We start from the raw sequence: 13,792 nt of genomic DNA, 5'->3' as shown, positions 1-13,792 counted from the left end.
TTTCTTTTCCAGGGGTGCCTCGAGCCTGGAAAGGTAGGGAAACTCTGCTCTATAGAATGATGCATAACTTGTTTCTTCTTGGAAAGACTTAGGGCAGATTTATAGTAGGAAATAAAATTATGCATAAAATGTCATAATATCTATTTCTAAAATAAAATGAACTTGCTGCCTAATGCAAAAATACAACATAGACAACAGCCTCAAGCTGAAAGACACACTGCTTCCTCCTTGCACACAGATATGCTGGAGACAATGTTCCTGCTGGGACTAAATGAAAATTACTATGCCATCGCGTGACATGTCTGGGTGACAAGACGTTCACACGTCACAACATATAATCATCAGTGAGAAGCGCACTACACTTTCTGTCACACAGATCTGTACTGTTTACTTCATGGTTGGTTATTATCCCACCCCAAAGTGTCAGTGTAACTGTACTATTAGAAGAAAATGTAGAATAGTGCTGTCGATATAAAAGTTATTATAGTGCCACATATTCCTTGTACAATACAAATTTGAAGCTCACATGTAACTTACTATTTCTGCCATGATCTCTATCATCAATTTGGTTACCAGGAACAGGACTTCTGTCTTTGTCAGTCAATGCCTTCTTTACGATCAGAAAGAGTACTTAGGTGCACCCGAGACAGCTGCCTCCACTGCATACCTTTCCGACCAATTACAGTGAAGGAAATAAGTTTTTGATCCCTTGCTGATTTTGTAAGTTTGCCCACTGTCAAAGTCATGAACAGTCTAGAATTTTTAGGCTAGGTTAATTTTACCAGTGAGAGATAGATTATATAAAAATAAAAAAAACTGAAAATCACATTGTCAAAATTATATATATTTATTTGCATTGTGCACAGAGACATAAGTATTTGATCCCCTACCAACCATTAAGAGTTCAGCCTCCTCCAGACTAGTTACACGCTCCAAATCAACTTGGTGCCTGCATTAAAGACAGCTGTCTTAAATGGTCACCTGTATAAAAGTCTCCTGTCCACAGACTCAATTATTCAGTCTGACTCTAACCTCTACAACATGGGCAAGACCAAAGAGCTTTCTAAGGATGTCAGGGACAAGATCATAGACCTGCACAAGGCTGGAATGGGCTACAAAACCATAAGTAAGACGCTGGGTGAGAAGGAGACAACTGTTGGTGCAATAGTAAGAAAATGGAAGACATACAAAATGACTGTCAATCGACATCGATCTGGGGCTCCATGCAAAATCTCACCTCGTGGAGTATCCTTGATCCTGAGGAAGGTGAGAGTACAGCCGAAAACTACACGGGGAGAACTTGTTAATGATCTCAAGGCAGCTGGGACCACAGTCACCAAGAAAACCATTGGCAACACATTACGCCGTAATGGATTAAAATCCTGCAGTGCCCGCAAGGTCCCCCTGCTCAAGAAGGCACATGTACAGGCCCGTCTGAAGTTTGCAAATGAACATCTGGATGATTCTGAGAGTGATTGGGAGAAGGTGCTGTGGTCACATGAGACTAAAATTGAGCTCTTTGGCATTAACTCAACTCGCCATGTTTGGAGGAAGAGAAATGCTGCCTATGACCCAAAGAACACCGTCCCCACTGTCAAGCATGGAGGTGGAAACATTATGTTTTGGGGGTGTTTTTCTGCTAAAGGCACAGGACTACTTCACCGCATCAATGGGAGAATGGATGGAGCCATGTACCGTCAAATCCTGAGTGACAACCTCCTTCCCTCCACCAGGACATTAAAAATGGCTCGTGGCTGGGTCTTCCAGCACGACAATGACCCGAAACATACAGCCAAGGCAACAAAAGAAGCACATTAAGGTCATGGAGTGGCCTAGCCAGTCTCCAGACCTTAATCCCATCGAAAACTTATGGAGGGAGCTGAAGATCCGAGTTGCCAAGCGACAGCCTCGAAATCGTAATGATTTACAGATGATCTGCAAAGAGGAGTGGGCCAAAATTCCATCTAACATGTGTGCAAACCTCATCATCAACTACAAAAAACGTCTGACTGATGTGCTTGCCAACAAGGGTTTTGCCACCAAGTATTAAGTCTTGTTTGCCAAAGGGATCAAATACTTATTCCTCTGTGCACAATGCAAATAAATATATATAATTTTGACAATGTGATTTTCAGTTTTTTTTTATATAATCTATCTCTCACTGGTAAAATTAACCTAGCCTAAAAATTCTAGACTGTTCATGTCTTTGACAGTGGGCAAACTTACAAAATCAGCAAGGGATCAAATACTTATTTCCTTCACTGTATATCAAATACATGGAAAGTTTTTTTAATATAGGCTTTGAAAATTTAAAATAGGGGTGGACTGACCACTTGGGCATTTGGGTACTGCCTGAGGGCCCAGTGATGTAGGGGAATATCCATGGTACCAGAAGTTAAAGTCTAAATGCAGAACACGTCTGTTAAAATTTGCTGTCGATATTTATCAAATTACGTCATTGCAATGACCAGCAAAAGCATGGTTGAAAACAGCACACATCTCCCAAATTTCAATCAATATATTATTTTATTGGTCAAACATCCAGTAAAATATGGCAACGTTTCGATCCGTGACAAGTGGAGGGTCTTTCTCAAGCTTTGCTGAGGATTACACTATATCAGACTGGGTTTGTCTGATTTTACAGCGTGACACTGCTCCTGATATCGGGATTTGTGCTGCTTCAAATACTTTATTTTTTGGGTCATTGCAATGACGTCATGCCATCTGGCCCAGCCACAGTGGGACAAGCCAGGCCTCCCTGGGACAGCACCCAACCCCCTCTCACCAGATTTAGAAATGAGCCAGCCATAGGGCTAGTGTGAAATGTGTATGGCAATATTATTGTGCCCTAATATTATTTGGGAACTGTATGGGTTGGAGTTGTTGGGTCAAGTCACGATACTTTTTATTTTTTAAATGTATCATTATGTTGTCACGTCTATACAACTAGATATATACTGTATGCAAAAATTAAGGGAAAAGGATTCCTGACAACAAGTCTTAAAGAAAACCTCACATATAAAGTATATATACAAAGTAGCTTGAAGCGGTAATGTAAGGAAATTAAATAATAAGATAAATAGGTAAAAGAAAAAAGTATCATGGTGCAAATTGGTGGTAAGGGGACAATGAACCTTATTACCTAGGGGCCAAGAATAGTCAGTCCGCCTCTGATATAAAACCATGCATTTTTTGGACTGGCACAATACTTTACAGGTTTGCCTGTTTTACCCCATTGACTACAATAGGGAATACCAGAGCATAAAAACAGCCATATACAGTACTTGTAAATCAAAAGTTAGAGCAGTAGACAAAAGTTTTGTAATTATGTTTTTTTTACTTAATAAGATATTGCCCTCAGTCTATTTTTTATAGGCTGACATTTTTTCAAAAGTGAAAAGAAGAACTTCAGCTATACCGTTTGCCACCTTTAAATCAGCATCTCAGTGACATCTGATTTACTAGTTTATGACACTTATGTCTTGTGGGAAAATCCTCTTTAATTTACCTTTAGTATGCAGAGGTTAGCATGAAAGATGATTCGAATGGTTTTATTAATGCAATACTGAACTCTAATGTAATCCCAATATCTATAAACTTACTAGAGAAATCAATGCACTAAATAATATGATATACTGTAGGACAGGGGTCTATAATCTTTTTCGATTTGACACAAGATGGGTCACATTAGCCCCGTTTCAATCAGTTGTATGAAGGGACTGCGGCCCTCGTACGAGCATCACAGCCTCTTCAGTGTTTAAATGGTTCTTGTCCTGGTCCGTACTTGCACGCAGCCGTGCAAGGTATTTTACCACTGTCCCATTGAAGTGAATACATTTTATTAACCCGGATAACCCCTTTAAACTGAACATTAGATTAGCTGACCGAACCCACCAATTTTGGTGGGATCGGCTGACTAGCTAATGTGTATGCGGGTTTCCTGACTCTCACCTGAATGGAGATCCTTTGTTCCCGCAGGAGACCAGCCACTGCCTGAAGAGTCTGGCAGTGGCTTATTCACCTCGCACCATTAAAAAAAAAACAGGCACTCTCGGCCAAGTGTGCATGTATAGTATATGGTGGAACAGGAGGAACAGCTGACAGCTATAACAAGTGTATGGCCAGCTTTATCTTAAAGGGGTTTTCCAGGTAAAAATTTTTATTGTTGCTGTAAATGACAAGTGAGGACTACTTACCTATAGAAAAGCGCTGCATTGGTCAGATGCGTCGTAACAGCTCTTTTAGTGCTGGTCACTTGACCATGTCAGTGCCCACAGTACATTGGTAGTCAGTGGTTACGGCCACCTGTCCCCTACGTCACTGGGCTAAACGCACCCCAAGTTGTCGGCGCATCACAACAGCATGTGGCCCAAATACATTCCCATCCTTGTGTGTTATCCTCCTTGTGGTGCCTTCAAGCAGCATTTTGATGTAGAGGAGGGGTTTAGGATCAGAAGAAAAAAAAAAGCTCTCAGTGACCCACCCACTTTATTGACCTGAAACTGAGAAACGGAGTTCTGTGGTCACATGACTGCCAATGTAAACGGAGGAAAGGCGCATTTGACCTATGCAGCGTCCATCTATATGTAAGTAGTACTCATTTATCATTTAAAGTCGCAAAAAAAGTTTTCCTTCGAAAATCTCCATTAAAGGAACCCTTTACCAGCATTTCACTTATTAAACCAGCAATACCTGGTGGAAGTGGGTGAAAAATCATTTTTATATAACCTAGAATTATCTTCTAAGTAGGCTCTGTACCTTTAGTATTCCATATTTTTGTGCTCCCATGACATATGCTAATTAGCATAAAAGAGTCATATCTTAATTGGAAAAGAGTCATATCTTCATTCCTCAAGCTATTTCGAGTTAACCTCGCCTCCTTACTTTTGATTGACAGCTCCTCGCCTCCACCAGCACACATGAAATCCTGGGCTTGCACCTTGACGTTCTGTTCTGATGCGTGCGCACCACGGGACACCATAGCGGCGCAAAATATTTGCGCACCGTTATTTATAGTCAGAGGAGCAGTTTGCGAACTTTTGACAACAGTGGCCAGCAAGGGGTGAGTAGAGTTCAATAGGTGAAATGCTGGTGACAGGTTCCCTTTAAATGCTACTGATACCACTACATAAAGCTCTGGTCTTTGCCCATCCACTGGGCCCTGCTTCTGTTACCTAATATTAGCAATGAAGTATTTGACAATCAGATATACCAGAGTACTGGTTCTAATTTATAGAGAGCCTGATCTCTCACTTAGGGCATGACCAGACGTGGTGGAATTGCTCTGGAATTCCGCTGCGGAAATCCGCAGCGTACACGTTTCTACATAGCTTTCCACACCTTTTTAGTTAGATTCGTTTACACGTTGCAGACAATTCCGCTGCGGAGCATAGGCTGCGGTGCGGAATTTGGTGTCCACAGCATACACTGGTTGTTGCGGACGTGTAGCGGACTAGTTGCGGACTCATTGCGGAATTTCTCCATTGACTTCAGTGGAGAGTCAAAATACGGCAATGAAGTCCGCAGATGTTATGTGTGCTGCGTAGCGTATTTGTTTTACGAACATGATCTTTCTTCATTCTGGCTGGACCTATGTATTTCTAGGTCTACAGCCAGACTGAAGCCCCATGCACACTAACGTAAAAACGACCGTAATCACGGGTCGTTATTACGGCACGGGCAGGCCCATAGAAGTCAATGGGGCTCCTGTAATTACGGGTGACTACGTGTGTGCACCCGTAATTACGGAAGCGTTGCTAGGCGACGTCAGTAAATAGTCACTGTCCAGGGTGCTGAAAGAGTTAAACGATCGTCAGTAACTGTTTCAGCACCCTGGACAGTGACTTTCGATCACAATGTACATCAACCTGTAAAAAAAATAGAAGTTCATACTTACCGAGAACTCCCTGCTTCTTCCTCCAGTCCGGCCTCCCGGGATGACGTTTCAGTCCAAGTGACAGCCAATTACAGGCCAATCACAGGCTGCAGCGGTCACATAGACTGCCGCGTCATCCAGGGAGGTCGGGCTGGATGTCAAGAGAGGGACGCGTCACCAAGACAACGGCCGGGTAAGTATGAATTTCTTTTACTTTTACTAGGGAAAGGGCTGTCCCTTCTCTTTATCCTGCACTGATAGAGAGAAGGGAAAGTACTTTCACCTCAATACACAATGGCTAGTCCGCATCGATTTAATGCCCATTTTAGGCAGAGCCGTAACAGAATCTGCAACGCAGATGCCGAACACATAAGCCGGACACAGAACCCGGAAGTACAAGCCTCTCATGTAGCGCTCTGGGTGACTTTCGGTCCCCCATTCTCCTTATCGATGGGGGCCCCAGCAGTCGGACCCCCAGCGATCACACGTGTATCCCCTTTCCTGTGGATAGGGGATACATGTGTTTTATGGCACAACCCCTTTAAAGTGCCTGCCCCAGATACTACCATAAAGTGCCGATCCCGATACTATCATAAGGTGCCTCCCCCAGATACTGCACTAAAGTGCCCTCCCCCAGATACTACCATAAAGTGCTTCCCCCAGATACTGCATTAAAGTGCCTGCCCCAGATACTACCAATAAAGTACCTGCCCCAGAGACTACCATAAAATGCCTAATTGCCTAAGGTTCGGCAGACTGTTATCTAATGTGTATGGGCACTTTTATGGTCTGAATTGGTTTGTTGGGAACCCTTGAGAAATTTAAATGGGGAGCATATTGGAGTACATTTTTATAAAAACTAGCCTGAATACTGCAAGAAATTAGTGTAAAGTCTAACCAAGCAGGAGAAAGGTTTTGTCGTGCAAAATAGTTATGGTGTTAGACTACAACCAAAATCATGAGATTATCCTTTATTCTGAAGAATTCTAAATGGGATTGGAGGAATAGTGCAGATTTTGTAACACTTACTTTTTGTCTCCTCTTCTCCTTCCTCTTGTCTTCAGTAGCTTGTAACATCTTTTCCTTCCATAAATTAAAGAAATATGAAGGATCTGTGTAGAATCGAAGACCATCTTTCTTGTCATCCCTAAAATTGGGAAAAAGGTTATTTGAGAGGAAGCAAACACAGATCTAGTAAAAACTCTTCAGAGCCCCGTCAAAATAGAAGTGCTGGAGGCAAGTAGACCCCACCAGTACTTCTGGTACCAGGTTCTTTGGAGATAAAGGTGACGACCAGGATCCAATGCTTGAATGTAGCTTTTTAATCTTGCGGTTGTGGAGGGGGCCACAAAGGGACCAATTAGGGACTATTTGTTTGCCTGATGGAGTCTTTCTTTAATTATAAATTTTTGCAGACAGAGTATAAGTATAGTATAAACATGCGCAATTCCATGTAAATGGGAATTTTCAGAAGAATCTCATGGCAATGCTTGAATCTTTAATAAACATAATGACTTTTCTGAGGATTTAAATGAACTTCCCAGAGAAGGTACCAGATTCAATGTTTTATGTTTTCTGTGTAAACAATCATTACAACTAATCCGTATTTTTTAGACTATAAGACACACCCAAGTTTAGACAAGAAAATACAAGGAAAGAAATGTTTCAGACTAATATCAGACTTTCCTGGTTATCACAAGTCCTGGAGGGGTTAATGCCATCATCCCCAATGGTTTAAATTAGTGAAAGAGTTAATGTCAGCTTCCCTTCTGGTCTAAGGTAGTGAAGGGTTGAAGGGGGGGGGGGGTGTAATGCCACATCCCTGGTGATGTAGTGGAGGGGTTAATTTCCATTTCCCTAGTTGTCTAGGAAAGTCGAAGGAGTGATAAGTTCCTCACCTTCAGCTTCCCTTTCCTGCCCTGCATTGGTCATACAGATCAGTGCCAGGTAGGGACAAACAGTACTGTGCAGTTGTCTCTGATTGGCAGAGTGCTTTATGAGCCATGCCACCATTCTGAGATGTTTTTTGCCTTACCTCCCCCATATTTCCCCGATTCCATAATCAGCGCCTAGACAAAAGGTATTTCAGCCTGGGATTCCCCAACCGCTTCTATCATTGCAATTTTAGGAGTGTGGGTGATAGGGTATGTTCACATGCAGAGTCAAAACCGTCTCAAATACGGAGCTGTTTTCAAGAGAAAACAGCTCCTGATTTTCAGACGTTTTTTGTGTCACTCACGATTTTCGCTGCGTTTTTTTACGGCCGTTTTTGTAGCTTTTTTCAATAGAGTCTATGGAAAATGGCTCCAAAAACATCCCAAGAAGTGTCCTGCTCCTCTTTTTCGCTGCCTTTTTTTGCACGTAAAAAAACGCCGCCAAAAATGCTCCGCCGTTTTCCCATTGAAATCAATGGGCAGATGTTTGGAGGCATTCTGCTTCCAATTTTTCTGCCGTTTTTCAGGCGTTTACGGCCCGAAAAACGGGCGAAAATAGGCCGTGTGAACATACCCTTAGTGTGCATTTGTCTGTAGCCATGCATGGGTACATGGGTAGTAAAACTACGGCCATAGCAGCACAAAGGGTGTTCTTTTTGCAGGTTACAAACAAGGTGTTGCTATCAAGCACGTCATTGTGAATGTTTGCTATATAATATCCTTTATGTGTCCCTCATCATCCTTGTCAGACTTCAAACTCTGCATTTTAAAACACACTTTTTATACAGTATGTAGATTTACCTAATGCCCTTCTAAGAATCAGGATCAATTCCTATACTAGAGACTGTAGTCAGGAATGCAGAAGCTACCGCCATGCCTGATTCTGTCACTTCACAGAAATGACATATCAAATGCGATACCTGCACTTCATGCGGAGGATGAAAGAATGAGAATCTCTCAGGTCTGAGTACTTGATCTGTTTCGCAGCCAACCTTATTAATACCCTTTATCCACTGCTGTGTTTAAGTCTAAACTTCTGTCCATTTCTCACAAGTTCCTTTTCCTCTCATTAGCCGGGATCTCACTACAGTTTTTTGCCTGTTCAAGTTTTCTATAAAATGCATCGCAGCAGAATTTCTTTAATCCTACTGTAAGGCTGAATATGTTTAGGCTTTATAAATAAATGATAGAAATAGCAGATGGTGGCTGTTTCATGCACAGTATGAGAAGAATGAACTTTAAACCTGAGTTAAGCGTTCCTGGGATACAGAAAGAACATTTCAACCCAACTACTATAGTTTATTTAAATCTGCAAGCAGACTGGTAACTTCCCCTATAGTTTACAAATTTCTCTAAATGGAGCTTTTAGGCAGGGTTTGTATGTTGCGTTTTTCGCCGCGATGTGTGAACTCAGCTTATTTTGATTAGGTGAGCTAGTGAGTGAGCAGGTATAGCAGCCTGGGGATATAGGAGGGCTGGCCTTGTAGTTTAGATGGCCATACAACAGTTGAACGTGCCTGTTGTTTTCAATGGGTGGTGGGGATTAAGGCAGTGGTTTATCTCCTGCGGGAACAAAGGATCAGGAATGTTGGATTTCTGCCATCGGGTATAGTTGGAAGGCCCTCATACACATTAGATAGTTTTGCCAAATTTTATCTCATGCGTGTGTCCAGCTTTAGGGACTGATGAAGGCAAAACAGTTTTCTGCACTGTGAACTACACCACAAGGTACACTGCAGGAGCATTGTGCTGAAATACAGTATATGGATGATGTGGAATGGGGTCCAAAGGGCCCCTTATAATTTTGCTTTATAGGAACCGTGCAATTTTGAGTGTTAATACCTGAAATCTCACATATAAAACAAAACCAAACATATATACTAGGTATCATATAGCGTGTATTTGTACAGTATATGTATTTGATATCGTGACATTTCTGTACACTACTGCAGAGTATGTTGGTGCTATATAAGAAATGGGCAAAAAATGTAAATATGAACTATTTTGGAGGAACTAAGACATGTAACAGGGATTATAAATCTGTTAAACCATTTAGTATTACAAAGTACATACCTATGATGTGTATTGTCAACTTAACAGCTATGGAAAGAAGGAAGCTCTGTAGCTCTATGGTGAATGCCACATGGCTTCTATGGACTTTATCACCTGTATGGGGTCAGGATGTTGAGCGGTGGAGGCTTGTCACAGCGTTGGTACATCTCCATAACTGGATTCGGTATGGAATTCCGAGACACCACCTGCTGATTCTGCACCGTGGAGCTTTTAAATGCTTTCCTCATATTTATGTCCTGCAATGATACTGTACACACAAAAGAAAACCAAAGAGGGTTGTTATACCGTTGTAAATGAAAACTGGATATATCCCAAAATTTGTATACATACAAGATAACATAATCAATCGACTTAATAAGACGAAATCAAAAGTGAATACTGCTGGTAATAAACTTCAACCAACCTATGGCTTTCCATCAGCAGCAGGTAGTACTACTCTAAGCCAGCAGATGGATAAGTAGAGGAGTGGACCGGCTGATGAAAAAAGCCGGATTATTGTGGGACTCAAAAAAGTGGAACATAAAAGTTGTACTGGAGACGACATCCAGTCCATAGGTCACTAACAGCCTCCGTACAAAACAGTGTTACATTAGGGCATGTGTCTTATTCAATCATTTTACATTTTGCTCAATTTCTGATCATTTGGAGCATTGTGAAGGTCCGAAAAATGTCATGTGGTCAAATGTACTGCTAAGTTTTTTTTTTTATAAACTGCATTGTTACACTTCATAAGATACTGTTTATGCAAGATATTTCTTATAGAAGTTCTACAGAGTTTAATCATATCAAATATCATAGCTTCTATGAGAATTATATAAATTAAATATAATTTTAACATGAAAAATGCTAAAGGTCTATTGCGTTTGCTTCAAATATTTCTTCTTCCTTCAAGTACAAACAATTTAGAAATAACATTACATGGGGAATCAAATGTGCAACACAAAATGCATTTATGTGATGTACAAGTGCCATTTACTGCAAAATCTGTATTTATGGCTTTTCTGCCACATTTTTATTGATCACATTGTTAATGATGGGTCAATAACAATCTTATAAAATAAAAATCAGCAAGTCACATTTTTGCATTTTAGGAGAATATTAAGATAATAAAACCAGCATTGATATTTATTTATAGATCAAAAATAGATAAAAAAAATGTAAAAATACAAGCAAAAAATAGAACAGGGGGAAAGGCAAAATAGACTATTTAGTGAAGTGACTTCAGAGTATATCAGTCCATACACATAATAACTTTCCAGTATAGATGGAGTGACCAATTTATTCCCTTGTAATTTAGGCTCTTTTATTCATCGGTCTTTAGGTGTTGTATAATATATGTTTGCCTCTTGCCTCCACTGAGTTGATATTTCTTGACTGTATCCTAAGGAGCGCTATCAAATATTCCAGGGTAGTATTATAGTCTATGCATTTCCACCAATGATGAAATTTTATTAACTTTCCAACATTTTTCTAGGCTAGTCAAAATATAATCGACTATTATATGGGATGGCTTCTATCCGGGAATCCTACACCAGATAACAGTCCAAGATATTTGGAGAACGTAACCAGCAGAAGACATCATAATCTTACAATGACGCTTTAGGTATTTTTTTGCCACTTCTGTTCTACAGTATCTGATGAGCATCAAAAGGGATTTATGTGGAGAAAGTTATTATGATCTGTAATGTTCCGATGACAAACTCTTATTAATTTTGGTCTCTTTAATATGAAAAACCTGAAGAAGTGGCATTACATTATAGTGCCAAAGCATATGCTGCAGTTTACTCATCTTCCAATTAATGAACACATGGCTTAATTAATGAATTAATGGGGCACATAGAAAGGAAATGTAACACTTAGGAAACAAATGCTTTATATAAGTAAACCACCTGGATCTGACCACAGTTTCTGAGCCATAAGGGCAGAAGTGCCTCAATTAATTGAAATGTTAATCTACTCAATTACTGCCAGACTTTGGAGATACATGGATAGTATTATTTTTGTTGTGGAATTTTAGTAATCGTCTCTTAATAATATAGTAATATGCTAATAATGTACCATGCCAGCACGTACTGCACTTGATAAATCATTAAAATAATAGTGTGATTTCAGAGACAAATCAAGACTATAGTTATGATGAAAACATGTCAACCATATTACATTTAAAAAAAAACTGGAAAAAGTGAGATATACACGGCAAATATGCACACTACAACACAAGTTACACACTAGTCCAATGTAGAACTAACCCTTTCTATCACATCACTTTTGAATTTTTTTTGTCAAATGTCTGACTAGAGCTCCATTCATTACATACAGTATATTTGCATGTATCACGTGTTTAATAATATCATACGGTGTACTTAGAAGATAATTTTACCTCCTCTAGCATAAAAAGCATGAGTAACTGTACTTCCTAGTACTGGCACCTTTGGTTAATAAAATTATTTTCAGTCATCTTAGCTATATAGTTCTGGGGCAGGCGTGTGACAGCCAATATGACTTTTCTCCAATGAGTTGTCAAATGTAGAATTCCTGAAAGGCGAATTTGCCTAGTAATGTAGAAATAGAACAATGCCCACCTCTGATAGCTGTAAACCTGGTTATTTTGGTTATCATCCATAGACCGTAGATAAATACATCATGTATTTTTCAGACTATATAACACAACAGACCATAAAACACACCCAGGTTTAGACCACAGGAAATAAGAAAAAAAAAAAAATCAGACTAAGTGGTGTAAGGTAGTAGAGCATTTACTGTCACGGTATCTGGTGATCTAGGGTCATTGGAAGGTGGGTTAATAGTTGATTCCATGGTGGCATAGAGTAAGGCATCACTTTCTTGGTGGTTTAGGGTAGGGGAATGGGTTTATATTTGATTCCATGGTCGTGTAGGGTAATTTCCACTTCTTTGATAGTCCAGGATAGAAGAAGGAGTTCATATTTATTATTTGGTGGTCTAGGCTAATAGAGCGGGGGTTAATACCGGGCAGTCTGGTGGTTTACTCAGCTCCCCAGGCTCATACAAATCAGTGCCAGGCTGGTAAAGAGAGGACTGTGTGGCTGTGAAAAGCTGCATAGCTCTGCCCGATCATTAAGAATATGGTCAGGGAGACCTATTAGCAAGACTTGTTGTCTTGCTAAAAAGTTTGTATTCTAGTCTCAAAAATATGGTAACTAAAAAAATGTTTTTTTGCATCATGAAAAACACCTAGTAAATGTTTTGGATTAATAAAGAAGTAGGCTGGCACAATATTATGGACAATTCTGTGTTGTAAGTATAATAGCATGGGCAACATTGTTGATCTTACTAGTTGTCTGGCACTACTTCACGAGTGGTGGCACCATGGTGTAGATGATATATGCCCCTAGTGTGACAGTCTGCTCTGAGCACTACAGGCAACATTGGCACTTCAAAAATACAGTTCACCTCTGACATGCCAGATGGGGGGTTACACAACTCAAAACGTTGCTGAACTTACATTTTGAAATCATTCAATCTAGGGTGATTTTCTGTGATATGAATTTTTGTAAATAAATTCACGAGAGCAGACCAGACCAGACCAGCAGGAATGCTGTTCTATTGCTTTTTAAACTATATTATATATATTACTTTTTCCGAGCACATTTTCTAGCACAGGTAAAAAAAAAAAAAACATTAACCTTATTGTATGATATTAGTTTACACATACCTATGATAACACTCATAGGAATTAGCGTATAGGAGCACAAACAAAGAAGTTCTTCCCAGGAGGCCCATTACTTCAACCCCTGACAGCCCTGACAAGTCACAAATAAGTTATTTACATACTAATTAACATTTATTTTTTTTACAATACACTAAGGGTATGTTCACATGTGGCAGATTTCTGCAACTAAATATCCATTTCATACTTCTAAATGGGATT

At 40.0% G+C, this 13,792-nt stretch overlaps 1 protein-coding gene across 5 annotated transcripts in view; it reads right to left on the bottom strand.

The window, feature by feature from the left end:
* LOC142659517 (actin-binding protein WASF3-like) overlaps window positions 1-13,792 on the bottom strand; it is a 113,334-nt gene that overhangs the window by 31,474 nt on the left and 68,068 nt on the right. For all 5 annotated transcript variants that reach the window (XM_075835726.1, XM_075835724.1, XM_075835722.1 and 2 more), the window contains exons 4-5: window positions 9,976-10,129; window positions 6,905-7,022 (exon numbers count right to left, since the gene is read on the bottom strand). In XM_075835726.1, coding sequence (XP_075691841.1) covers window positions 6,905-7,022; window positions 9,976-10,129 — 272 coding nt within the window. The remainder of the gene's footprint in view (window positions 1-6,904; window positions 7,023-9,975; window positions 10,130-13,792) is intronic.

Source organism: Rhinoderma darwinii, chromosome 8 (genome assembly GCF_050947455.1).
Source record: "Rhinoderma darwinii isolate aRhiDar2 chromosome 8, aRhiDar2.hap1, whole genome shotgun sequence".
Lineage (NCBI taxonomy): Eukaryota > Metazoa > Chordata > Amphibia > Anura > Rhinodermatidae > Rhinoderma > Rhinoderma darwinii.
Note: the sequence above shows the minus strand (reverse complement) of the source record. Positions and strands in the feature narration are given on the sequence as shown.